Source organism: Hemiscyllium ocellatum, chromosome 42 (assembly GCF_020745735.1).
Source record: "Hemiscyllium ocellatum isolate sHemOce1 chromosome 42, sHemOce1.pat.X.cur, whole genome shotgun sequence".
NCBI lineage: Eukaryota > Metazoa > Chordata > Chondrichthyes > Orectolobiformes > Hemiscylliidae > Hemiscyllium > Hemiscyllium ocellatum.
In genome coordinates this window covers 9348173-9373218 of record NC_083442.1, presented here as the reverse complement: position 1 = coordinate 9373218, position 25046 = coordinate 9348173, and the positions used below count along the sequence as shown (strand labels likewise).

The following is a 25046-nucleotide window of genomic DNA, read 5'->3' as shown; positions in this document are numbered from 1 at the left end:
GGGACCCAGCGATTTCTTTCCTAAAGAAGAAATGTCCTCTGATATACTTGATCAGGTTTCCACGGATTTATCTATCTATGCGTTTTAAGGCCTCCAGCACCACCTCCTGCAATATGGACTCTTTGAAAGACATCACTATTTACTTCCCTGGCTTTGTCTTTGTCCATGCTAAATGCTACTGAGAAATATTGATTTAGGATTGCATCCATCTCCTGTGGTTCCATGCATAGCAAACCTTTAAGGGATTCTATTCTCTTATGCCCTTTACATACTTGTATAGAACAAAGAACAAAGAAAATTTACAGCCCAGAAACAGGCCCTTCGGCCCTCCGGCCCTCCAAGCCTGAGCCAATCCAAATGTACTGTCTAAAGCTGTCGGTTAATTCCTAAGCATCTGTATCCCTCTGCTCCCCATCTACTCATGCATATGTCCAGACACATCTTCAATGAATCTACCGTGCCTGCCTCTACCACATCTGCTGGCAACGTATTCCAAATGCCCACCACCCTCTGTGTGAAGTACTTGCTGTGTGTATGCCCCTTAAACTTTCCACCTCTCAATTTGAAAGCATAACCCCTCGTTATTGCATCCTTCATCCGGGAAAAAGCTTGACCCTGTCTATACCCTTCATGATTTTGTAAACCTCAATCAGGTCCCCCCATAATCTTATTTTTTCTAGTGAAAATAAACCTAACCTACTCAACCTCTCTTCATAGCTAGCACCTTCCATACCAGGCAACATCCTCGTAAACTTTCTCTGCACCCTCTCCAAAGTGTCCACATCCTTTTGGTAATGTGGCGTCAAAGACTGTACACAGTATTCTAAATGCGGCCGAACCAATGTTTTGTACAATTTTAACATGACTTGCCAGCTCTTATACTCAATACCCGTCTAATGAAGGTAAGCATACTATATGTCTTTTTGACCACTCTATCCATTTGTGCAGCAACCTTAGGGTACAATGGACCTGCATTCCCAGATTTCTGTGCCCATCAACTTTCCCCAAAGCTCATCCATCAATTGTATAATTCGCTGTAGAATTAGACTTGCCTAAATGCATCACCTCACATTTGTCTGGAAAGCCATCTGCCACTTTTCCGCCCAACTCTCCAGTCTCTGTATATCCTCCTGTATTCTCTGACAGTCCCTTATGCTTTCTGCTGCTCCACCAATCTTTGTGTCATCTGCAAACTTGCTGATCATACCAAAAGTATCCTCTTCCAGATCATTTATATATATTACAAGCAACAGTGGCCCCAATACTGACCCCTGTGGAGCACCTCTGGTCACCTTTCTCCATTTCGAGAAATTCCCTTCAACTATTAGTCTGTCTCCTGTTGCTCAAGCAGATCTTTATCCACCTAGCTAGAACACCCTGCACACCACGTGATTTCACTTTCTCCATTAGTCTACAATGGGAACCTTATCAAATGCCTTACTAAAGTCCATGTATATGACATCAACAGTCCTTCCTTCATCTAACAACTTGGTCACTTCCTCGAAGAACTCTATCACGATCTCCCCCGCACAAAACCCTGTTGCCCATCACCGATAAGCTCATTTCTTTCCAAATATAAAGAGATCCTGTCTCTCAGTACCCTCTCCAGCAACTTCCCCACCACCGACATCAGGCTCACTGGTCTGTAGTTACCTGGAATATCCCTACTACCCTTCTTGTAAGGCGGACAACATGAGCAATCTTCCAGTCCTCCAGCACCTCACCTATATTTAAGGATGTCACAAAGATATCTATCAGGGCCCTAGCTATTTCCTCTCTCTCTCCTCCCTCAGCAACCTGGGATAGATCCCATCTGATCCTGGGGATTCGTCCACCTTAATAACCTCTCGCATACCCAACACATCTTCCCTACTTATGCCAACGTGATCCAGACTAATCAAACTTCTATCTCTAATCTCAAGATTCATCATGTTCCTCTCCTCAGTGAACACTGATGCAAAGTAATCATTCAGATTCTCACCCATTCCCTCAGGTTTGACACACAGCCTTCCATCATTATCTTTTAATGTACCGATCCTTTCTCTAGTTACCCGCTTCTTAGATAAGAATAAAATGCTTTGGGGTTTTCCTTAATTCTGCTAGCTAAAGCTATTTCATGACCCCTTTTAGCACGTTTGATTCCTTGTTTAAGACTTGTTCTATTGTTCCGAAATTCCTCCAGGGCCTGTTCTGTTCTCAGCTGCCTAGACCTTATGTACGCATCCCTCTCTCCTGTCATCCATGGTTCACAAATCTTGCCCTTCCTATCCTTTGCCTTCAACGGGACATGCCAGTCCTGCACTACCGTTAACCTATCTTTGAAAGCCTCCCTCATCTCAAATGTGGACTTCTCTTCAAATAGCTATGTCCAATCCACATTTCCCAGCTCCTGCCTAATTTTGAGATAATTGGCCTTGGCCCAGTTTAGCACTCTTGCCTTAGGACCACTTTTCTTTACCTATGAGTATTATAAAATTTACAGAATTGTGGTCACTGTTCCCAAAGAAATCCCCAACCGCAACTTCTACCACATGTCCTAGCTCGTTCCCCAATACCAGGTCCAATATGGCCCCTTCCCTCATTGGACTGTTGACATACTGCTCTTGAAAACTTTCCTGGACGCTTCGTACAAATTCTACTCCATCCAGACCTCTGACAGTAAGTGTATCCCAGTCAATGTCGGGAAAATTAAAATCTCCCATTTCCACTACCCTATTCATCTATTCATACCCTACCCTATACATCTATTCATAGTCTGTTTACCTATTTGTTCTTCTACCTCACGTTCACTGTTGTGAGGTCTGTAATACGGCCCCAACAATGTAACTGCACCCTTCTTATTTCTCAGCTCCACCCATAATACCTCACTACCTAAGACCGCCATAGTGTTGTCCTTTAGCACAGCCGTGATATCGTCCCTGAACAGCAATGCAACTCCACCCCTCTTTTACTTGCCTCCTTGTCCTGTCTGAAATGTCTATAAGCTGGAACATTCAGTTGCCAATCATCATGCCCTTCCTTCAACCAAGTCTCTGTGATTGCAATAATGTCATACTCACAGGCATCAATCCAAGCCCCAAGTTCATTTGTCTTACACACTATACTCCTTGCATTAAAGTAGATGCATTTCAGGCCACCAGTTCTTTTGTGCTCACCTGCTGTCTGCCTATTCTTCCCTTTATTAATGCTATCTTCATAACTCTTACAGTCTACAGTCTTCACCTCGCTGCCTACTTGTTTTCTTTTCTGGTTCCCAGTCCCCTGCCACATTAGTTTAAAACCTCCCTAACAGCAGTAGCAAAAATTCCCCCAAGGACATTGGTTCCAGTCTGGTTCAGATGCAGACCGTCCCTTTTATAATAATCTCACCTTCCCCAAAACCGGTCCCAATGTCCAACAAATCTGAACCCCTCCCTCCTACATCTCTCAAGCCACATGTTCATCCTGCCTATTTTTTTATTTCTACACTGGCTAGCACGTGGCACTGGCAGTAATCCCAAGATCACTACCTTTGAGGTCCTCCTCTTTAACTTCTCTCCTAGCTCCCTGAATTCTTCTTTCAGGACCTCATCTCGTTTTTTTACTTATATTGTTGGTGCCTATATGCACCAAGACAACTGGTTGTTCACCCTCCCCTTTTAGAATGTTCTGCAGCCGATCAGTGACATCCCTGACCCGAGCACCTGGGAGGCAACATACCATCCGGGATGTTTTCACAGAACCGCCTATCTACTCCCTTCACATTAGAATCCCCTATGACTATGGTCCTACGAGACTTTTTTCCGCCCCTTCTGAACAACAGTGTCTACCATGCTGCCATGATCTTGACAACTGCTGCCCTCCCCTGGTGAGCCATCTCCCCCAACAGTATCCAAAACGGTATACCTGTTTTGGTGGGAGATGACCGCACGGGCACCTGCATTGCCTTCCTAATCTTTTTCTGCCTTTTGGTCACCTATTAACTGTCTCCCTCAACAATTCTAAGCTGTGGTGTGACCAGTTCACTAAACATGCTATCCATGATCTCCTCAACATCGCGGATGCTCCACAGTGAGTACATCCACAGCTCCAGAGCCATCATGCGGTCAAACAACAACTGCAGCTGGGCACACTTCTTGCAAATGTAAGAGTCAGGAACGTCAGACACGTTCCTAAGCTCCCACATCAAGCAAGAGTCACATGCCACAGGTCTGAGGTCCCCTGCCTTTGTAAGTTTAGCTTTATATGAACTAAGTAAAATCAAACAATGCACTTGAATAAATGTAAAAGAAAGATAATAAATAAAAGCATTACCTTAGAGGGTCCTTTTCTTCCGGTTAGAGGAGGGGGGGCAGAAGGGAGATACTACACGTGTAATATCTCTGGTTTAGCCATTGCCCAAATATAAATTAAGCCCTTACCATCCCTGCAGCTTCACTCCTCCTTCTCTCCTCGCCGCTCTGGCAAAATGGAGGCCCGACTCTTGAGGTAAGTCCCTTCTTATGCGGGAAAACTCACGCTTCCAAGCAGCCCTTGCTTCACTCCTCCTTTTCTCCTCGCTGCTCTGGCAAAAATATTCTTTGATTTCTCCTTTACCTTAACTGCCAAGGCTATATCATATTCCTCTTTTTGCACTCCTGATTTTCCTGTTAGGTGTGGTCCTATGCCCCCCCTATATACCTCAAGGAATTAATTTGATCCCAACTCTCTATACCTGACATAAACCTCTTTTCTTTTGGCCAGACTCTTGTTATCTCATTTTTGAAAGCCTCCCACTTGCCAGATGTCCCTTTACCTGCAAACAGTCCCCTCCACCCTGCCCCAGTCAACATGTGAAAGTTCCTGTCTAATACCATCAAAGTTAACCTTATCCCAATTTAGAACTTTAACTTTTGGTCCCAACCTATCCTTTTCCATAACTATTTTAAAACTAATAGAATTATGGTCGCTAATTCCAAGTGCTCCCCCACCAAACCGCAAATCATTTGCTTTGCCTTATTTCCCAAGACCAAGTTGGATTTTGCCCTTTCTCTCATAGGGCAATGTAATATTGATTGAGAAATTTGTCCTGAACATAGCAAATCCTCCCCATCCAAGACCTTAACACTATGGCAGACCCAGTCTATGTTCAGAAAGTTAAACTCCCCTGCTATTGTAATTCTATTATTCTTACAGCTATCTGCAATCTCCCTACATTGTGTTCAATTTCCCGCTGACTATTGGGGGTGCTGTTAGTACAAACATATCCAAATGATCATCCACTTATTATTTCTTGGTTCCACCCATATAGCCTTACTGGACAATCCCTCAGGAATATCCTCTCTAAGTACTGCCATGATAATTTTCTAAACAAAAATGACACCGTCTTCCTCCTATCTGTCCTTCCTGTCGCATCGATACACCAGACCATTGAGCTGCCAGTCCTGTCCCTCTCTCAACCACATTTCTGTTTTGAGTTCATCTGCCTTACCTCTTGCATTGAAATAAATGTAGTTGAATTCATGTCTTCCCTCGTTCCCTGCTATGCTCTTGCTTGCCTTATCGATTTAACTTGGTTTTTTTTAAACATTTCTTGTGTCTCACTACTGTCTGTGATCCTAGCTCCCTGTCAGAGTAGTTTAAACCCTTCCAAATAGCTTAACTAAGCCTCACTCCAGGTTATTAGTCCACCTATAGTTCAGATGCAACTTGTCACCTCTGCCCCAGAAGTGATCCCAATGATCCAAAAACTTGCCCCTACACTAGCTCCTCAGCCATTATCTGCCTTATCCTTCTATGCCTACTCTCACTAGCATGTGGCACCAGGAATTATTTGTGATTACTACCCTCGAGGTCCTGCTTTTTAACCTTCTGCCTAACTCCTGATGTTCACTCTGTCAGACCTTATCCCTCTTTGTACCTATGTAAGTGGTAGCAATGTACGCAAAGACCTCTGGCTACTTGTGCTTCCATTTGAGAAATTGTTGCAACCACTCTGAGACGTCCCTGACCCGAGCACCGGAAGGCAACACACCACCTGGAATCTCACTCATGTCTGTAGTCCTGCCTGGCTATGTCCTTGACGAGAGAGTTCCCTATCTCAATTGCCCACTTAGACTTTGCCATAACCTTAAGGAAGGCAAGTTGTGATGACCCAAATCTGGCTGCTGCTGCTATTTCCCATAAGAGGCTATCTTCTCCAACAGTCTCCAAAACAGTATACTTGTTTGAGAGGGGGATAGCCATAAGAGACTCCTGCACTATCTGCCTATCTCTCTTGGTAGACATCCATCTATCTGACTGTCTTTGTGACCACCTCACTGAAATTATTTCCTATCACACTTTGTGCCTCCTGCGTGTCCTCAGTGTGTCCAACGGCAGTTCCAAATGATCCATGCAGCCTGAAAAGGAGCTGCAACCGAATACACTTCCTGCACACAGTCGTTACTGTTCCCTGATATCCCACATTTGACAGAAGAAGCTTACTACTCCAAAGACTGCCAACTCTGTCTCTTTGGCAACTGGTGCACTTAGAAAATAAAAAAAGCCCTACTTTGCTCTAAACGTAATTCTGCTTATCCTTCTCAACAAAGTCTTTAAGTCAAAGTGCAGGCTTAGGTGAATTATCAACAGCGCTGTGTCTGCAAAGCAGCCCCTCTCTAGAATGATTGATGCAAGACTTGGTGGTCAAACGTGAAAGTAATTACTTAAATATTTGGAGGATTACTGCCTCTAACACCTTTTAACAGGCAGTGAGTTCCAGATTCCAACCACACTCTGGGTGAAAACATTTTCCCTCTAAACCTTCTGTCCATTCCCTTCAATCTATGTCCCTGCTCATTGATCCCCCCATCAAGGAGAAAAGTCTTTTCCTGTTTACCCTGTCTAAGCTCCTCATAATTTTATACATCTCAATCATTTCCCCACTCAATCTTCTTGGCTATAAGGGAACCCACCACGGTCTTCATATCTGAAGCTCTTCAATCCAGGTAGCATTTCCTCTGTAACCTAGTACGATTGCATCCTTCTTACAATGTGGATTCCAGAACTGCATACAGTATTCTGGCTGTGACTTAAGCAACGTGTTATACATTTCTAGCATAACCCCCCCTGCTGTTAAGTTCTGCGCCTCAGCTAATAAAAAGGCATGAACTAACCATTTCGTAACCACTTTATCTGCCTTTCCTGATAAAGAACTGATGTACTTGCACAGCAAGGTTAACTACATAACTTGAGCAGGTGAGAGGTCTTGAGTAAGCAAAATACTGCTTCAGGTAATAGTTACCACATTACCTTGTATGGCAGCATTGATTATCATTCAAACCTAGATTATTGAATTACAAGGTTTTGAGGTTACTATGATTTTTAGAAGGGGATTCTAAGTTCTGTGTTTTGGTGTAAAAATTGGATTAGGTGCCAGAGGAGAAGCAGATGCCCAGAATATCACAGTGTTGGCAATGTGGATGATCGAACACCCAAGTACAGAAGAAGATAACGAGCCACAGTCTGCAATCACTACAGATTCATGCCATGGAGCAACTGCTTCAGGCAGTGGTGATAAGTCGAGAGATCAGGGCTATTTCCAGTCACCTGGAGAAATACCTTCTGTTGATGCCACAGAGCTGGAGGAAGGATTCAGTGAAAGGTATGTTTGTGTCTTTTGATATTTAAGGTTAGATAATTGTAAGAACATTAATCGGACAGTTTTATGGTTATGTCTTATAAAATTTGCTCTGAAAAGAGCAATCGTATATTAAAAGTGTTCTTTAGACAATTGATAAGCCTCGATGTTCAGATAGCATACTATGCCCACCATCAACTACATTTTGCAAAGTGTAACCTTAAAACCATATAACAATGTTGATTCTTCTTAGCATAAAGATCTTGAACAAAATTTTAGAGACCTGCAGAGGAACATGGGACTAAGAAGCAGGCCTTCAACACTTTAAGCCTGCTCCACCAAAGAACAAAATCACTCATTCTTTTGGCCTTTGTCATGACCCATTAGAGTATCAGACTAGCACTTAAGAGAATGATGAAGCCTTACTTCACACATCAAACAAGTTGAGTCTTTATTCACAAGTATCTTACACTGAGCTCACTTGTATAAGATAATTGCATGCAAAGAGTAAATCCTGCAGGAGACATTTTTAATGGAATCTTGCTGAAACTTTGACATGTTTTTTTATAAGGATAAAAGCTAAGAATTACAATGTTCATTAAATGTTTGGATCTCCAGTGAGTCATGTTTCATGCTTTTTGCAGCCCAAATCAATTGGATCAAGAAGAAAGTGGTTCATCTACCAATGTACCTTCCTCCAGAAACCGTTCAACTGTAACTAGAAGGCAAAAGTTTGAGGTAGCAGCTCGAACTCTGTTAGCACGTGCAGGTGATTCAAACATTCATGCACCAAACCTACACCTTAAACAGAAGCATTTCCTGGTGTGATTGGCTATTCTCCTTTTTGAAGAATGCTGGCAATGGTGTCAGTTAACCTAGAAACGTTGAAGTACAGAGTACAATTTCATTGTTTGCATTTGTGACAACATGGAGGTGAACTTCTCTGTTAATTAAACCAAACACCCAGAAAAGCTCACATCATTTCACAATCTGTTAAAATGTGAGTGACAGAGAATTCCCAAATTCCACTATTTAAAGAAAATAGCATCAATTTATTCTTTAACTCTAAAAGTGAACATTAAACGACTTTTCACAACCCTTTCTCTTGACTGCTTACTATCTGCATGCATCTCTATAACAATATGCTGTTCCAATAAACCCCTAATTAAAATTACATCAACTTAATTTCAAAACCACAGTCACTCTCTTCTGTGTGTTCATTCTTTCGGCTGAGATTCTCCCTGGGTGGTTGTCTTTACTTTTACTGCGAGTATGTTTCACATGAAAAGGTACCTTTGATAGAAAGTGTTGCCTAATTTCTTGGAGAGCAAAATGTTAGATGGGCAATTAGCTCTCTGTACAGCAGTTGCTGCCTGACCAATTTTCAAAATGTCCACATTCTTATACCCCCAACATCAGACCGTGTCATTGGGTCAATGTTGACAAAACATCGGTTTTAGTAGACTGGAGCATAACTTAAACATTGGTTAAATTTGAGTTCTTGTCAGATTAGCAACTAAATCTCAGGTCTTGCCATTTTGCAGCCAAATGTTCCATATTTTCAATTTTCCAGTACATTCTGGAATTGCCGTCTAGTCATATACACAGCTGCTATAAGCTCTCAGTTCAGAAAGCATTCTCTCTCCCTTAAAGGTACAGCACATGCCTTCAATTTGAAACACACTACATATTCATTTGAAAGCCAAGATAAAATAAATATCTTTTTTTTGCATTTTCTTTGTGAATCATTTATTTTCTGTTTGCACTGCATTAGTATGTAATAATTTGATAAAGCACTTCTCACTTTAAAATTGCAGCAGGATTGTACCGTTCAGTTCAGGCTCATCGAAACCAAAGCCGGCGAGAAGGGACATCGATGGCACAAGACCCAGCTGCTCTCTATGACTTTAACCTCGATGAAGAATTGGAGATTGACCTGGATGATGAAGCAATGGAAGCCATGTTTGGTCAGGACTTTGCAAGTGATAGTGATATATTGGGGATGTGGATTCCAGAGGTACTGGACTGGCCAACATGGGTGTGTGGTTGCAGCTTTTGCTGCTTTTGCTTACTTATTTTAAGCTTCTGCTCTAAGTTTGTTTTCACTATGGAAAATTGTTTGGCACTTGTTAATTGTCTTGGCAACTTTAATGTATCACAGACAGAATCTGAGTTTTAAAACAAATCTTTCCCTTTGTTCTCACCACTGGTTGTATCCTTATCCACGTATCGGGAGGCTTGAATCCATGTCTCAGCTGCTCCAGAGATGTCATAATGTCTCTGAACAGAATTATTAGAAAATAATTGCTTTTTAAGGTGGAGTCAAAAATCCAAAGTTGGGATTAACAGTCTAGAATACTTTTGTGAGGGTGTGTTGATTTGGCTAGCCAGCAATTGAGGAAGTATAGACAGCTACTTCTGTTTAAAAGTCCCTTCAAAAGTGTTTTTTTAAATTATGGGATGCAAGTGTCACTGGCTAACATTATTGCCATCCCTAATTGCCCTTGATAAGATAGTGGTGAGCAGCCTTGCTAAATACTGCTCACCACTATGACCCACCATGCCATTCAGGAGGGAATTCCAGGATTTGACACAGTAACAGTGAAGAACTGCAAGTTGGTGAGTGACTTAGAGGGGAACATGCATATGGTAGTATTCCCATGTATCGGCTGTCCTTGTCTTTATAGACAGAAGTGGTCGTGGGTTTAGAAGGTTCTGTTTGAGGATCTTTGAATTTCTACAAATGCATCTCGTAGAGAGTAGCAGAAGTGTGTGCTGAGCATCTGTGGTGGAGGGAGTGGATGTTTATGATGTGCTGCCAATCCAAAGGGCTGCTTTGTCCTGGATGATGTCCAGCTTTTTTTGTGTTTTTTGAAGCTGCACCCATCCAGGAAAGAGGGGAATATTCTCTCATTCCTGACTCGTGCATTGTAGTTAATGGACAGGCTTTGGGGAATCACGAGGTGAATTACTTGTCACTGTATTCCTAACCTCTGAACTGCTCTTGTTGATGTGGCAGGTTCAGTTGTGTTTCTAGTCAATGGTAACCTCCAGGACTTTTTTAGTGGGATATTCAATGATGGCAACACCACTGAATGTAAAGGGACAATGGTTAGATTGTCTGTTATTGTTGATGGTCATAGCCTGGCATTTATGTGGTGTGAATGTTACTTGCCATTTGTCAACCCAAGCCTGGAAATTGTCCAGAACTTGTTGCATTTGAACATAGACTGTTTCAGTGTTCGAGAAGTCACGACTGGCCCTGAATACTGTGCAATGATCAGCCAACATCACCACTTTTGACCTTTATATTGGACAGAAAGCCATTGATAAAGATCGGCCTTTGACACTAACCTGAGGAGCTCTAGCAGAAGTGTCCTGGAGCTGTGAAGACTGACATCCAACTGCCACAGCAATCCTCCTCTCTGCCTGGTGTGACTCTAACCAGAGGAGAAGTTTTCCCCCATACCCATTATTTCCAGCTTTGTTAGAGATTGTTGATGCCATGTTCGGTCAAATACAGCCTTGATATCAAGTGCTGTCACTCTTAACCTCGCCTCTCAAATTTAACTATTTTAACCGTGTTTGAACCAAGACTGTGATATGGTCAGGAACTGAGTGGCCCTGGCAAAACCCAAACTGAGTGTCACTCGACAGGTTATTGCTGAGTAGGTGCTGCTTGATAGCTCTGTTGATGACCACTTCGATCGTTTTACTTGTGATCAAGAGCAGATTGATAAGGTATTTGTTGGATGGCTTAGATTTGTCCTGCATTTTAGGTACAGGATATACCTGGGCAATTTTCCACATTGTTGGGTGGATGACAGTGTTATACCTCCATTGGAAGAACTTGAGTAGGGGAATGGCGAGTTCTGGAGCACAAGTTTTTTTAGCACTTTTATCGGAATGTTGTCAGGACCTGTAGCCTTTTCAGTATCCAGTGTCTTCAACCATCTCTAGATATTGCATGAGCTAAAACTTCTCCTCTGGTTAGAGTCACACCAGGCAGAGAGGAGGATTGCTGTGGCAGTTGGATGTCAGTCTTCACAGCTCCAGGACACTTCTGCTAGAGCTCCTCAGGTTAGTGTCAAAGGCCGATCTTTATCATGGTATCTGTAATGTTAGGAACCAATGGAGTAGGCTGCAATAAATCACCTATTTGGCACTTCTGGCTGAAGAATGCTGCAAATGCTTCAGCCTTATCTTTTACACTATTTTGTTGGCATCTTCCATCATTGAGGATGAGATATTTGTGATGCCTCCTTCTCCAGTGAATTATTTAATTGTTCACCACTATTCCTGACTGAATGTGGCAGGACTGCAGAGCTTAGATCTGATCCATTGGTTGTGGGATTGCTTAACTCTATCAGTTGTTGCTTAAGCAGTTTGACATGCAGGTAATCCTGTTTGGTAGTTTCACCAGGCTGACACCTCATTTTTAGATATGTCTGGTACTATCCTGGCATGCCTTACTGCACTCTTCATTGAATCAGAGTTGGTACCCTGTCCTATGGATGGACAGGCGATAGGCCCAGCCATGGAGTTGCAGGTTGTGCTGGAGTACAATTCTACTGCTGTTGAGGGCCCATCAGAGCAGTCAGAGAGGGGTAATTATGATGACCAGTCATCCGATCTGTTTTACTGATTTCAACCAATCTCCTGTTCACTAGTTGGTCATCACCTAGCTAGTGATGCCCACATCCCTGAACAAATATTTTTTTAAAATCAGTTTCAAGAAGTGCCAACATTTTTAAAAGTTTATGTTTTAGTTGGTTTTTCTTTATGAATAATTCAAAGAACCAGAAACCCCAAATTCTTCCACCAAATTTGTCCACTCTTCCATAATTCCAGTTATAGCCACAAAGCAGGAGGAATTCTACTAGAGCTAATAGAAATAGATCATCCATTCCATGATGGGAATGTTTATAGAAATCTAGTTTCTGCGTCTCAAAGTATGTTTGAACACTCTTTTAATTTGTTTCCAACTACACCCATCAGTCATATCAATTTATATTACCCATGGAGCGGTGGATAAGTAGATGGTTGTGTGCATTCTGTGTTGCTGTCATTTTATAAAGATGATGCACAGGAAAAGGTGAAAATCAGAGGTTCTTATCATTCTACTTGTTCCACAGGTATTTCTTCGCTATCTATTATCGAGGTTGCAGTTCAATAAAGGTTACAAAACCATCTATCAAGAAATTAATTAAGATATATAATGTACATTTAATCAGGCTTGCATTCATCATATTATTTTTCATTCTACCTGCCATACCACACTATGCTATCTGATCCTGCAGCAGTCTAGGATTTCTGTGTTTTGAAGTTGGCATACTAATGCAATTTAATTTCAAAGGTTAAAAAAGGCCCACATCTTCAATTAGTGGCTTAACATGCAGTTGACAATATTACTGTGTGATGAGCAGTTAGTTCCTTCTGAATCGTTTGAGCCAAGTCTTACTCTTGTGGCATATGGATTGTGCGTATTGTTCAAACAACAAAGAAAACAGCATTCCAATTACTAACATTTGGCTTTTGCTTCTTTGTTGCAATTGATTGTGGACTACTTTTAATCCTGGTATATTAATTGAGTATTATCTTTGTAAATATTTCAGCCCATAACTGATTTGTTATATCATATTTGTTTGCAGCATATTTGTGAGTCTGATGAAAGAGATGAAATAGTCATCTGTGAACTCTGTGATGCAAATGTTGGTCAGTTTAATCACCACATGAAGAGAAACCATCCAGGATGTGGACGTAGTGCCAACCGTCAAGGCTATCGCAGCAATGGGTCCTATGTGGATGGATGGTTTGGTGGTGAGTGCGGGAGTGGAAATCCATACTATCTCTTGTGTAGTGGCTGTAGGGACAAGTATCTGGCCATGAAGAGCAAGACCAAAGCCCCAATTTCAGAAAGGTGAGATGAGTTGTAAGTAAAAATTTTATTACAGCATTCAAGTTTTTTTAAAAGTCCCCAAATTGGAACGCATAGTTAATACTTTGATTGGTAGATCTCAGTGCAATTAATTCAAATAGTTTCTGTTGAAGAAATTTTTGCAAAACAAAGTTCACAATTTATAATTCATCCCTGGCTGATTTCAATATAATTTCATTGAATTAGTCCAATATATATGGTATGGTTTCTTTTAAATGGGATTTTCCAAAGCAGATGAACAGCTGTCCAAGCTTATAGATAAATTATCAATTGCGTGCTAAAAGTTAGTACAAAGAATGTTTCTATTTTGAAAACATCAAGGGTTTTACTGATTAGAATTATTTTTTGTCTAAAATGTACATTTTTTTATGTTAATTTATGAATCAATTCCTGAACAGCACTTCAAAGATCGATTTTAACAAATTGTGCCTGTGAACAAACTCATTTTTAAATATTCTAAATTCCATTCCTATTTCTATTGGCATGCTTAAGCCTCTCAATCTCCAGTACAATAACCATAATAATTGAACCGGATTGAAAACTTGTACTTTTTAGTTCTGGCATAATGAGTTCCCTCTGGCAAAGAAAAATCTCCATTGCAACATTTGTCAATATAGGTACATTATGAACCTTGTATGTATCGGAAGAAGGATTTCACATTCTGTTTCAAACTAAGTTGAATTTTTTAAAATTTAAGTAATTATGCTCAAGATAGCTACAGTCATCTCAACCGTGGCTCACTTTCTTACACCAACATTTTTATTTCTATTCTATCACACTTTTCGTCCTGTTTTACACTTATAACTTATTTAAAAACTCGCTTCACACCTTTATGGCAGCTACTGAAAGTTGCTGCATGATATGTCATCGTGTTCTGTGAAAGGTGATATGTAGCAGTCCAAATACAGAGGGAGGTTTGAGGTAAAAGTTATAAAAAAAGAAATAAAACATGGAAAAGACATCTAACTTTGTGTTGGCTTAAGCTTTTTTTTGCCATCTCAAGTGACCACCTGTAATATGTAGAGGGACCTCTGCCTCCAGAATGGAGGATCCAATGGTAGTTTAGGACCTCTGGAAAGTTGTGTATCCGTAAGTGGAGTAAGCATCAGCTCTTCTCTACTCATCTTTGCCAGTATACCACTCTGCTCCTCTCCATCCAGGACCTAAAACAGTCCTTCCAGGTGAGACAGAGGTTCACCTGCCTCTCTTCCAAACCAGCTTACTGCATCAGGTGTTCCCAATGTGGTCTTCTCTTTATTGGGGTGATCAAACATAAACTTAGGGAACGGTTCACCGAGCATCACAGCCGGGCCCACAGGGCTGACCAGACCTCCCAATCACCGCCCATTTTAATTCCCCTTCCTCCTCCCTTTCCAACATGACCATCCTTGGCCTCCTCCTTCGCCACAACGAACCACACTGCAAGTTGGAGAAACAATAACTCATATTCCACCTGGGCAGCCTACAGCCCAGAGGACTCAACATTGAGTTCTCCAATTTCAAATCACCTCCCTTCTCATCCCCCGACTCCCTTCGTGGCCCCTCCCCCTCCCTTCTACTCCTCTTAGCCACCAACCAAATTCATTCCTCCCATTGACCAACCACGTTGTGCCCTCTGCCTGTCTTTGCTTATTCCCACTTTGCCACCCTGCTCCCGCCACCCCCTTTTATCTGCAGCTCCCCCTACACTTACTCCCAGTCCTGAAGAGGGGTTACATCCGAAACATTGACTTCTTCACTTCTTGATGCTGCCTGGTTTGCTGTAATCTTCCAACCTCCTGCCTGAGTACTTTGGATTCCAGCATCTGCAGTTTTTTTTTGTCTCTAATCGACTCAAATGGATGCAAAACCATTTCTCACAAATAATTCCCAACCTCCTTATGCAATCAGCCCTTCCCCCTCGATAATCTCAACATCCCCTCAATTCCCACACCATCCAAGCTGAATGGCATTGTTGGCACGATAAGTGAAACAGAACTGATTATTAGCAGTTGCTAACTGCAACTAAAGGAATGATTGATGCTTTCTGTTCACCCAAAGATTAAGATGAGGTTCATGGAAATTTTTAGATTAGATTAGATTACTTACAATGTGAAAACAGGCCCTTCGGCCCAACAAGTCCACACCGACCCGCCGAAGCGCACCCCACCCATACCCCTACATTTACCCCTTACCTAACACTACGGGCAATTTAGCATGGCCAATTCACCTGACCCACACATCTTTGGACTGTGGGAGGAAACCCACGCAGACATGGGGAGAACGTGCAAACTCCACACAGTCACCTGTGGAGTACAAATGGAGTACAAATTGAAGGAGAGCAAGAGAGCCTTAAACAAATAACATGGCCAGTGAAATATTGCCAAGACAGTCATGTTAGTTACGCATTTCTCCATTTGATGCTTGTGGAAGCATGCTGACACCTAAGTAGCTACGTAATAGTAACAGCTCCCGAGGGAAAAGCCCTGGAGATTGAAGCTGGGATACATCTCTATATATTATGGTGACACAGTGGTTAGCACTGCTGCCTCACAGTGCTAGAGACCCAGGTTCAATTCCCGCCTTGGTGATTCTCTGTGTGGAGTTTGCACATTCTCTCTGTGTCTGCATGGGTTTCCTCCGGGTGCTGCAGTTTCCTCCCACAATCCAAAAAATGTGCAGGTTAGGTGAATTGGCCATGATAAATTGCTCGTAGTGTTAGATGAAGGGGTAAGTGTCGGGGAATGGGTCTGGATGGGTTACGCTTTGGCGGGTCGGTGTGGACGTATTGGGCCGAAGGGCCTGTTTTCACACTATAAGTAATCTAATAATATCTTGTTAAAATAACTAAATTTGCCTGAGTATGTTATTTATGCTTTAAAGTTGACATCTCTTATTAGAATAATTATTGTTCATTTTTCAGATACAAAGGCCAGGCACCAGATCTGATAGGCAAGCAAGATAGCATATATGAAGGTATTTGCTTAATCTTTGTTTATTTAAGTAATATGATAACTTAACTTGATCAGATACTTACAAATATGCCTTTTAGTTTGTTTTTATTCTTTCATGCAATGAGTGCATTTTTGGTTGGGCCTGCATTTATTGCCTATTCCTAATTGCCCAAAGGTGGTCATTGCCTGCCTTCTTAAACCACTGCAGCGGTGACAAAATTCCATGTCTGGCGAGTGGCTTGGACGGAAAGTTGCAGGAAGTGGTTTCCACATATTTGCTGCCCTTGTCTTTCTGGATTGTAAAGATTGTGTGTTTGAAAGGCAATGCCAAAGGCAGATTGATGAGTTCTACTGCACCTGTGGATGATACAAACTATTGCATTTGTGTCGAAGGGAATGCAATGTTAAGGTGACAAGTGGAATGCTGATCAATGGGCTGCTTTCTCCTAGATGGTCTTGGGTTTATTGAATGCTTTTGGAACTGTGTTTATCCAGGCCAGTGGATAGCAGTCCTGTGCTGAGATGTTGGACAGGTTTGGGGAGTCAGGAGGTGAGTTATTGGGTGGCATGGTGGCACAGTGGTTAGCACTGCTGCCTCACAGCGCCTGAGACCCGCGTTCAATTCCCGACTCAGGCGACTGACTGTGTGGAGTTTGCACATTCTCCCCGTGTCTGCGTGGGTTTCCTCCGGGTGCTCCGGTTTCCTCCCACAGTCCAAAGATGTGCAGGTCAGGTGAATTGGCCATGCTAAATTGCCCGTAGTGTTAGGTGAAGGGGTAAATGTAGGGGTATGGGTGGGTTACGCTTCGGCGGGTCGGTGTGGACTTGTTGGGCCGAAGGGCCTGTTTCCACACTGTAAGTAATCTAATCTTACTCAGTGCAGAATACCCAGGCCGTGAACGTTTTGTACCAATAATTTTGATATGACTGGTCTAGTGCAATTTCTGGCCAATGTTAATCCAGAAAGTCAAGGTGAGAGATTCAGTCAAGAGGAGAAATGTTTAGATTTTCCCTTCTTGAAGTTAGTAATTGTGTTATGGAGTCAAAAGCATGTATGGTCACTATAAGATAGAAAGTGTTTTTCTGAATTTAAAGTGCAGCCACAGCTGCCAGCTAAGGTTGGGCTGTTCCAAATGTCACAATCGGCTGTTAAATGGATACCTGAGGTTTGCTTGTTGTTTTGACAACAATTCAAATTTAATCAATTATGAGAGAGTGAGGACTGCAGATGCTGGAGATCAGAGCTGAAAAATGTGTTGCTGGAAAAGCGCAGCCCTTCAGGCAGCATCCAAGGAGCTGAAGAAGGGCTTACATCCAAACATCGATTCTTCTGCTCCTTGGATGCTGCCTGACCAGCTGCGCTTAATCAATTATGCCCAGGATACCAGTAGCCAATGGAATTTGAATTTTATTGGTTTCCAGGTGTCAAAACAATCAAATTATAGCAATTAAATTTTTCATGCGAGGGCATATAAACCCGTTTTTTAAAAATTAGATGGAGACCAACTGCTATCGAACAACACAACAACTGTTGTAAAGCCAGAGATGTAACTGCCCATCTTGCTCTCAAAGGAACTATAAACATTTTTTAAAATTTTATTTAAATAGTGGAATTTAGGAGTTCTGTCACTCATATTTTAACAGATTATGAGGCAAGGTGAGCTTTTCTGGGTGTTTGGTTTAATTAACAGTGGGGTTCAACCTTTGTGTCATACCATTGGGGCTTGTGTGACACAAATGTCACTTGCCATTTATTAGCCCAAGCAAAATTCAGGCTCCACAACATACAGGCATTGTTTTTTTTAACGTATTTAAGATGAGTTTCCCTACTTACTCAATGATCTGTCTTTTCGCTTACATATGGTGTGCACCATGCTAAACTAGCACTGGTAATGCACATAAGCATTTTTGAATAAAGAAACAGGATTATATTATTCAGACCTTTGAACCTGTTTTGCAGTTCAGTTAGATTGTGGCTGATCAACATCCAAGCTCCATCCATTCTCTTGGCTTCATTTCTCCTGAGTAGGAACAAACTATTGATCTCAGAATTATTAGTGTTAGTTAAAATACCATCTGTTGTATTTGTGGAAGAATTCCATGGTTCAACCCCTTGTGTGAAAAAAGTTTCTTGACTTCTTCCCTGCTTGGTCTGGCTCTAGTTTTAGAATCTAAGACAAGAGGACAAATGTTATCAGTGCAACAGGTTGATTTTTCCATATTTTTTTCAGAGAGAAAAGGGGAATAATTATAATTTCCGCTACTGCCCTTCCAAAGCTCATGTGATTTATGACCAGGGAATTGGTCATTTATAGGATCAAATCAATTACTTTATTCCTTCATTGGATGCAGGAGTTGCTGTCAAGGCCAACATTTGTTGCCCATCCCAAATTTCTCTTCAGAAGGTGGTGGAGCTGCTTTCTTGAAGTGCTGCAGGCATGTTATAAAAGTACCCACAGCACCGTTAGGGAAAGAGTTGGAGGATCCTGACCCATTGAAGGAATATCAATACATTTCCAAGTCAATGAATATGATTTGATAGTCATTACTGAGACATAGTTATAAAGAGATCAAAACTGGGAATTTACCATTCAGGGATATTTGACCTATCAGAAAAACTGGAAGGAAGATAGCGCTGTTATTAAGAGATGAAATGAGTACAGTTATGAGAGATGCTTTAAGCTTAGGTGAAGTAGACAGAGTTGGATACTGCAGATGCTGGCGATTAGAGTCAAGATTAGAGCAGTGCTGGAAAAGCACAGCAGGTCAGGCAGCATCCGAGGATCAGGAAAATCGACATTCGGGCAAAAGCCCTTCATCAGGAAAGCTGATGAACTTTGCCTGTAACGTTGATTTGCCTGCTCCTTGGATGCTACCTGACCTGCTGTGCTTTTCCAGCACCACTCTCATCTTGAAGCAGAGTCCATTTGGGTAGAGGTACAAATCAGCAAGGGAAAAAAAACATCAGTAGGATAGTGTCTAGCCAAACTGTAGGAAAGGGTGGACATGGACAAATAATAGAAGCATGGGGAAAGAATAATGCATTAATTTTGGGTGATATTAATCTTCATGTTGGTTGAATGAATCAAGTTGGGAAGGATAGCAACAACAATGACTTAATGGAGTGCATTAGGGATAGTTAGCTCAAACAACATACTGTGGAGCCAACCAGGAAACGGGCTGTCTTGGATCTAGAAATAGTGAGATATAAGTATAAGATTCTCCAGGATGTTGTGGTCATAACATGACTTAATCAGTTTGAAAGTGAATAAACAACTGTTTACAAAAAATTGTGAAGAAATTAGGTTCATTAGCTAAAATGGATTCAGCAGATGGATTAACAAGAAAATTAGTAAGCAAGCAGTGGCAGACTTTAAGGTGGTAATTCACAACTCTCAGCAAAATGTATACCAGTAAGGAGGAAAGATTCTTAGAAATGGATAAGCCATCCATGACTAATTAAGGCACTTAAGAAGAGTATTAAGTTGAAAGAAAACCCATATTAAGAGACAAAAGTCGGTGGGTGGCACAGTGGCTCACTGCTGCCTCTCAGCACCAGGGATCCAGGTTCGATTCCTACAATCCAAAGTTGCATAGGTTAGGCGAATTGGACCATGCTAGATTGCCCATAATGTTCAGGGATGTGTAGTTTAGGTGCATTAGTCAGGGGTAAATATAGGATAATAGGGTCAGGGAATGGGTCTGGGTGGGTTACTCTTCAGAGGGTCGGTGAAGAGCCTGTTTCCACACTGTAGGGATTCTATCATGCTATGATAATGCAAAAGTTTGGAATAAACTCAGAATACAGCTAATGGGGACTAAAAAGATAATAGAGAGAAAATAAGTCAGGGCAAACTTCAGGCTCATGCCCGAAACGTCGATTCTCCTGCTCCTTGGATGCTGCCTGACCTCCTGCGCTTTTCCAGCAATAAATTTTCAGCTCTGATTTCCAGTATCTGCAGTCCTCACTTTCTCCTAATGGGGTTAAAGGTTGGTAAACCTCCGAACCCTGTTGACTTCTGTCCTTGGATCATCAAAAGAAGCAGCTACTGATGGAGATGCTTTGATCATATTATTCCAAAAATCTTTGGACTCTGGAGAAGTGCTGAGGATTGGAAAACTACCAATGTCACACCCCTATTCAAAAAGGAAGGGAGGCAAAAAGTGGGTACGTAGGCCAATTAGCCTAACATCTATTGTTGGAAAAATGTTGCAATCAATTATTAAGGAAGTAATCCCAACACACTTATGAACTAATCCAGCAGAGACAGCATGGCTTCATTAAGGGAAAATCATGTCTGACTAATTTATTAGAATTTTTCAAGTAAGTATCAACCGGAGAGGATAATGTGGTTGTGTTGTATTTAGGCTTCCAGAAGGCATTTGACATGGTACCTCACAAAGGTCAAGTCATAACATAAGAGCCATAAGATCTAGAAGCAAAATTAGGCCAGTTGGTCCATTATTTCTGCCAAGTCAACTGACCATGGCTGATATGTTTCTCAACTCCATTCTCCAGCCTTTTCCCTGGATGATGATGAATCTTGGCATGAATAGAGATTTGGCTGATGGAAAGGAAGCAGTTAGTGGGGATAAGGGGTTTTTTTTGGGTGGATGACATTTAATAAGTAGGGTTCCTCAGGGATCCTTGCTGGGACTGCAGCTGTTTGCAATATATATTAATGACTTGGAGGAAGAAAGCAAATGTACTGAAGAAAAATTTGCAGACAACAGAAAAATAACTGGGGAAGCATGTTCCCTAAATTGGGAACAGATGTTCTCCGGATAATGCACGACAGAAATGTGAAGGTTGTTTAGAAAGCACTTGCTGATAGTGCTGGATAGGCTTGTCTCACTGAGGCAAGGAAAGGATGGTAGGGTGAAGGAACCTTGGGGTGACAAAGGATGTAGAGCATCTAGTCAAGAGGAAGAAGGAAGCTTACATAAGGTTTAGGAGGCAAGGATCAGACAGGGCTATAGAGGGTTACAAGGTAGCCAGGTAGGAACTGAAAAATGGACTTAGGAGAGTGAGAAGGGCAATGAGAAAGCTTTAGCGGGTAGAATTAAGGAAAACCCTCAGGCATTCTACACTTACTTGAGGAACAAAAGGGTGGCAGAGTCAAGGTAGGGTTGATCAAGGATAGTGGAAAGAACTTGCGCCTGGAGTCAGAGGAGGTAGGGGAGATCCGTAATGAATAATTCGCTTCAGTATTCACTATGAGAGAGACTTTGTCATTTGTGAGGACAGCATGTAACAGGCTGATATACTTGAACAGATTGACATTAAGAAGAAAGATTTGCTGAAAATTTTGAAAACCTTAAAGATAGGTACGTCCCCTGGGCTAAACGTGACGTACCCACGGTTACTATGGGAAGCGAGGACAAGATCGCTGTGCCTTTGGTGATGATCTTTGTGTCCTCTTGTCCACTTGAGTACTACCAGATGATTGGAGATGGCAAATGTTATTCCCTTGGTCAAGAATGGGAATAGAGACAACCCTGAGAATTACAGTCTTAGGTCTGTGGTGGGCAAATTATTGGAGAGGATTCTGAGAGATAGGATTTATAATTCCTTGGAAAACCATAATTTGATCAGAGGTAGTCAGCATGGCTTTGTGAGGGGCAGGTTATGCCTCACAAGCCTTATTGAATTCTTTGAGGATGTGACAAAACATATTGACGGGAGTAGAGAAGTGGTTGTGGTATACATGGATCTTAGCAAGGCATTTGATCAGGTTCCCCATAGTAGGCTCATTCAGAAATTAAGGAGACATGGGATACAGGGAAATTTGGCTGCCTGGATACTGAATTGCCTGACCCATAGAAGACAGAGGGTGGTAGTAGATGGAAAGTATTCAGCCTGGAGTTCAGTGACCAGTGATTTTCCACAGGGATCTGTTCTGAGACCTCTGCTCTTTGTGATTTTAATCAATGGGTTGGATGAGAAACTGGAAAGATGGTTTAGTAAGTTTGCCGATGACATAAAGGTTGGTGGAATGGTGGATAGTGTGTGGTAGGTTGTTGCAGTTTGCAACGAGACTTTGACAGGATGCAGAGCTGAGCTGAGAAGTGGCAGATGGAATTCAATCTGGAAAACTGTGAGGTGATTTATTTTAGAAGGTGGAATTTGAATGCAGATTACATGTTTAAAGGCAGGATTCTTGGCAGTGTGGAGGAACAGAGAGATCTTGGGGTACATGTCCATTGATCCCTCCAAGTTACCACCCAGGTTGATTGGATTGTTAAGAAGGTGTGCTCTGTTAGAGCCCTGGTTAAGCCACACTTGGAATATTGCATTTGGTTGTGGTCGCCTCATTATAGGAAGGATGTGGAAGCTTTAGAGACGATGCAGAGGAGATTTGCCAGGATTCTACATGGAGGGCATGTCTTACGAAGAAAGGAGCTAGGATTTTTCTCATTGGAGCAAAGAAGGGTGAGAGATGACTTGTTAGAGGTGTACAAGATGATTAGATGCATAGATGAAGTGAATAGTCAGAGACTTTTTCCCCAGGGCAGAAATAGCTATTACAAGGGGTCATAATTTTAAGGTGATTGTAGGAAGGTTTAGGGGAGATGTCAGAGGTTGGCTCTTTACCCAGAGAGTGGTGGGTGTGTTGAATGTACTGCCAGTAATGGTAGTAGAGTCAGAAACATTAGGGACGTTTAAGCAACTCTTGGATGATAGTAAAATGCAAGGTTAGTTTGATCTTAGAGTAGGATAAAAGGTTGGCATCGCGTCAAGGGGCGAAGGGCCTGTACTGTTCTTTGTTTTATGTTGCAAGAGGGTTACCAGCAGTTGACAAGGAGACAAAAATAGGCAAAGTAAGTGAGTAAAAAGTTGGCAACTTGAATATAAAATGGGCAAACATGAAGCTTTTCATTTGGACGGAAGAACACAACTATTGCAGAAAACTGCAACGCAAAGGGGTACTTGTGAACAAAATATAATGCTAGCACACAGGAAGGTTAATAGAATGTTAGCCCTTGTATCAACAAGTTTAGATTATAAGTTTCAAGAAGTCTTACTGTAATCGTACAAGATGCTAATTTGACCTGAATATTGTAAGCAGTTTTGGTCATGGAGTCATAGAGATGTACAACATGGAAACAGACCCTTCGATCCACTATGCGAACCAGATATCCCAACCCAATCTAGTCCCACCTGCTAGCACCTGGCCCATATCCCTCCAAACTCTTCCTATTCATATATCCATCCAAATGTCTCTTAAATGTTGCAATTGTACCAGCCTCCACCACTTCCTCTGGCAGCTCATTTCATACACATACCACCCTCCGTGTCATTTTATTGAGGAAAGATATTATTTCATTGAACATAGTTTAGAGACCATTTACTAGTATGATCCTCTATTTGGAGGGATTGCCATATAAATAAGGATTTTCCAGGTTGGGAGTCTACTCAGAGTCAAAAAGTGTGGTGCTGGAAAAGCACAGCCGGTCAGGCAGCATCCGAGGAGCAGGAGAGTCGACGTTTTGAGCATAAGCTGTTCGTCAGGAATGAGCTTATGCTTGAAACATCGATTTTCCTGCTTCTCGGATGCCGCTTAACAGCTGTGCTTTTCCAGCATCATACTTTCTGACTCTGATCTCCAGTATCAGCAATCCTCACTTTCTCCTGGTTGATTATAACCTTACTGCAAAGCCTCTTCCAAGGATGTCTGCCTTGAAGAAGTTCTCCTCCTCCCTCTTCAAGGATTGACATTCCTAATGAAGAGCTTATGCACAAAGCGTCAACTCTCCTGCTCCTCGAATGCTACCTGACTGGCTGTCCTTTTCCAGCACCACGTTTTTTCACTCTGATGTTCAACACCTGCAGTCCTCATGTTCTCCCTGGGACTCTACTCACTGAGTTAAGAAGAATGAGAGGTGATCTCATTGAAATATACCAGATTTTTAAGGGACTTGACAGGCTAAATGCTGAGAGGATCTTTCCTCCCATGGGAGAGTCTCTGACCAGAGGTCATAGTCTCCGAATAAAAGGTGTCAATTTAAGTCTGAAATGAGAAGGAATTTCTTCTCTGAGGGTTGAGAGCCTTTGGAACTCCTTGGGAGAGTGTTGGGAGCAAAGCCCTTTTGTATATTTAAAGCTGAGATATTGTACGTGGACTGCATTGGTCCAAAAAGGCAGCTCAGCACCACCTTCTCAAGGCTGCTGAGAGATGAGGGATAAATGCTGGCTCAGCCAACAACTCCACATTCCACAGCTGAATGGCAAAAATAAAGCTTCTTGATCAGTTTTAAAGGGAACGAACAGCAAAGTGGGCATGTGGAATGTCAGATCAGCCATGATGGCAGAGCATTTTGAGGGATCAAAAGATGTACACAAATTCTTGTCCCTTAATGTTTTATGGTTTTGGGTGGTGATATTACCATTTGCCTACTGCCCTTGTTGTTCTAGGTAATGGAGGTTGTAGGCTTGGGACTGTGCTGCTAAAGAAGCGTTGGTGAGTGCATCTTGCAGGTGGTACGCACTACTGCCTCCATGGTGAAGGGAGTGGTGCATGGGGCAGCTTTGTCCCAGATGGTGTCAAACTTTCAAACGCACAATTCTATCCTTATTGATTCCGCTTTATCTTAC

The 25046-nt window shown here is 42.0% G+C and overlaps 1 protein-coding gene across 1 annotated transcript in view; it reads left to right on the top strand.

The window, feature by feature from the left end:
- The window catches only part of herc1 (HECT and RLD domain containing E3 ubiquitin protein ligase family member 1), a 445291-nt gene that overhangs the window by 250007 nt on the left and 170238 nt on the right, over positions 1 to 25046 (top strand). The window contains exons 42-46 of the mRNA XM_060853924.1: positions 7372 to 7603; positions 8224 to 8348; positions 9397 to 9617; positions 13231 to 13499; positions 16420 to 16472. Coding sequence (XP_060709907.1) covers positions 7372 to 7603; positions 8224 to 8348; positions 9397 to 9617; positions 13231 to 13499; positions 16420 to 16472 — 900 coding nt within the window. The remainder of the gene's footprint in view (positions 1 to 7371; positions 7604 to 8223; positions 8349 to 9396; positions 9618 to 13230; positions 13500 to 16419; positions 16473 to 25046) is intronic.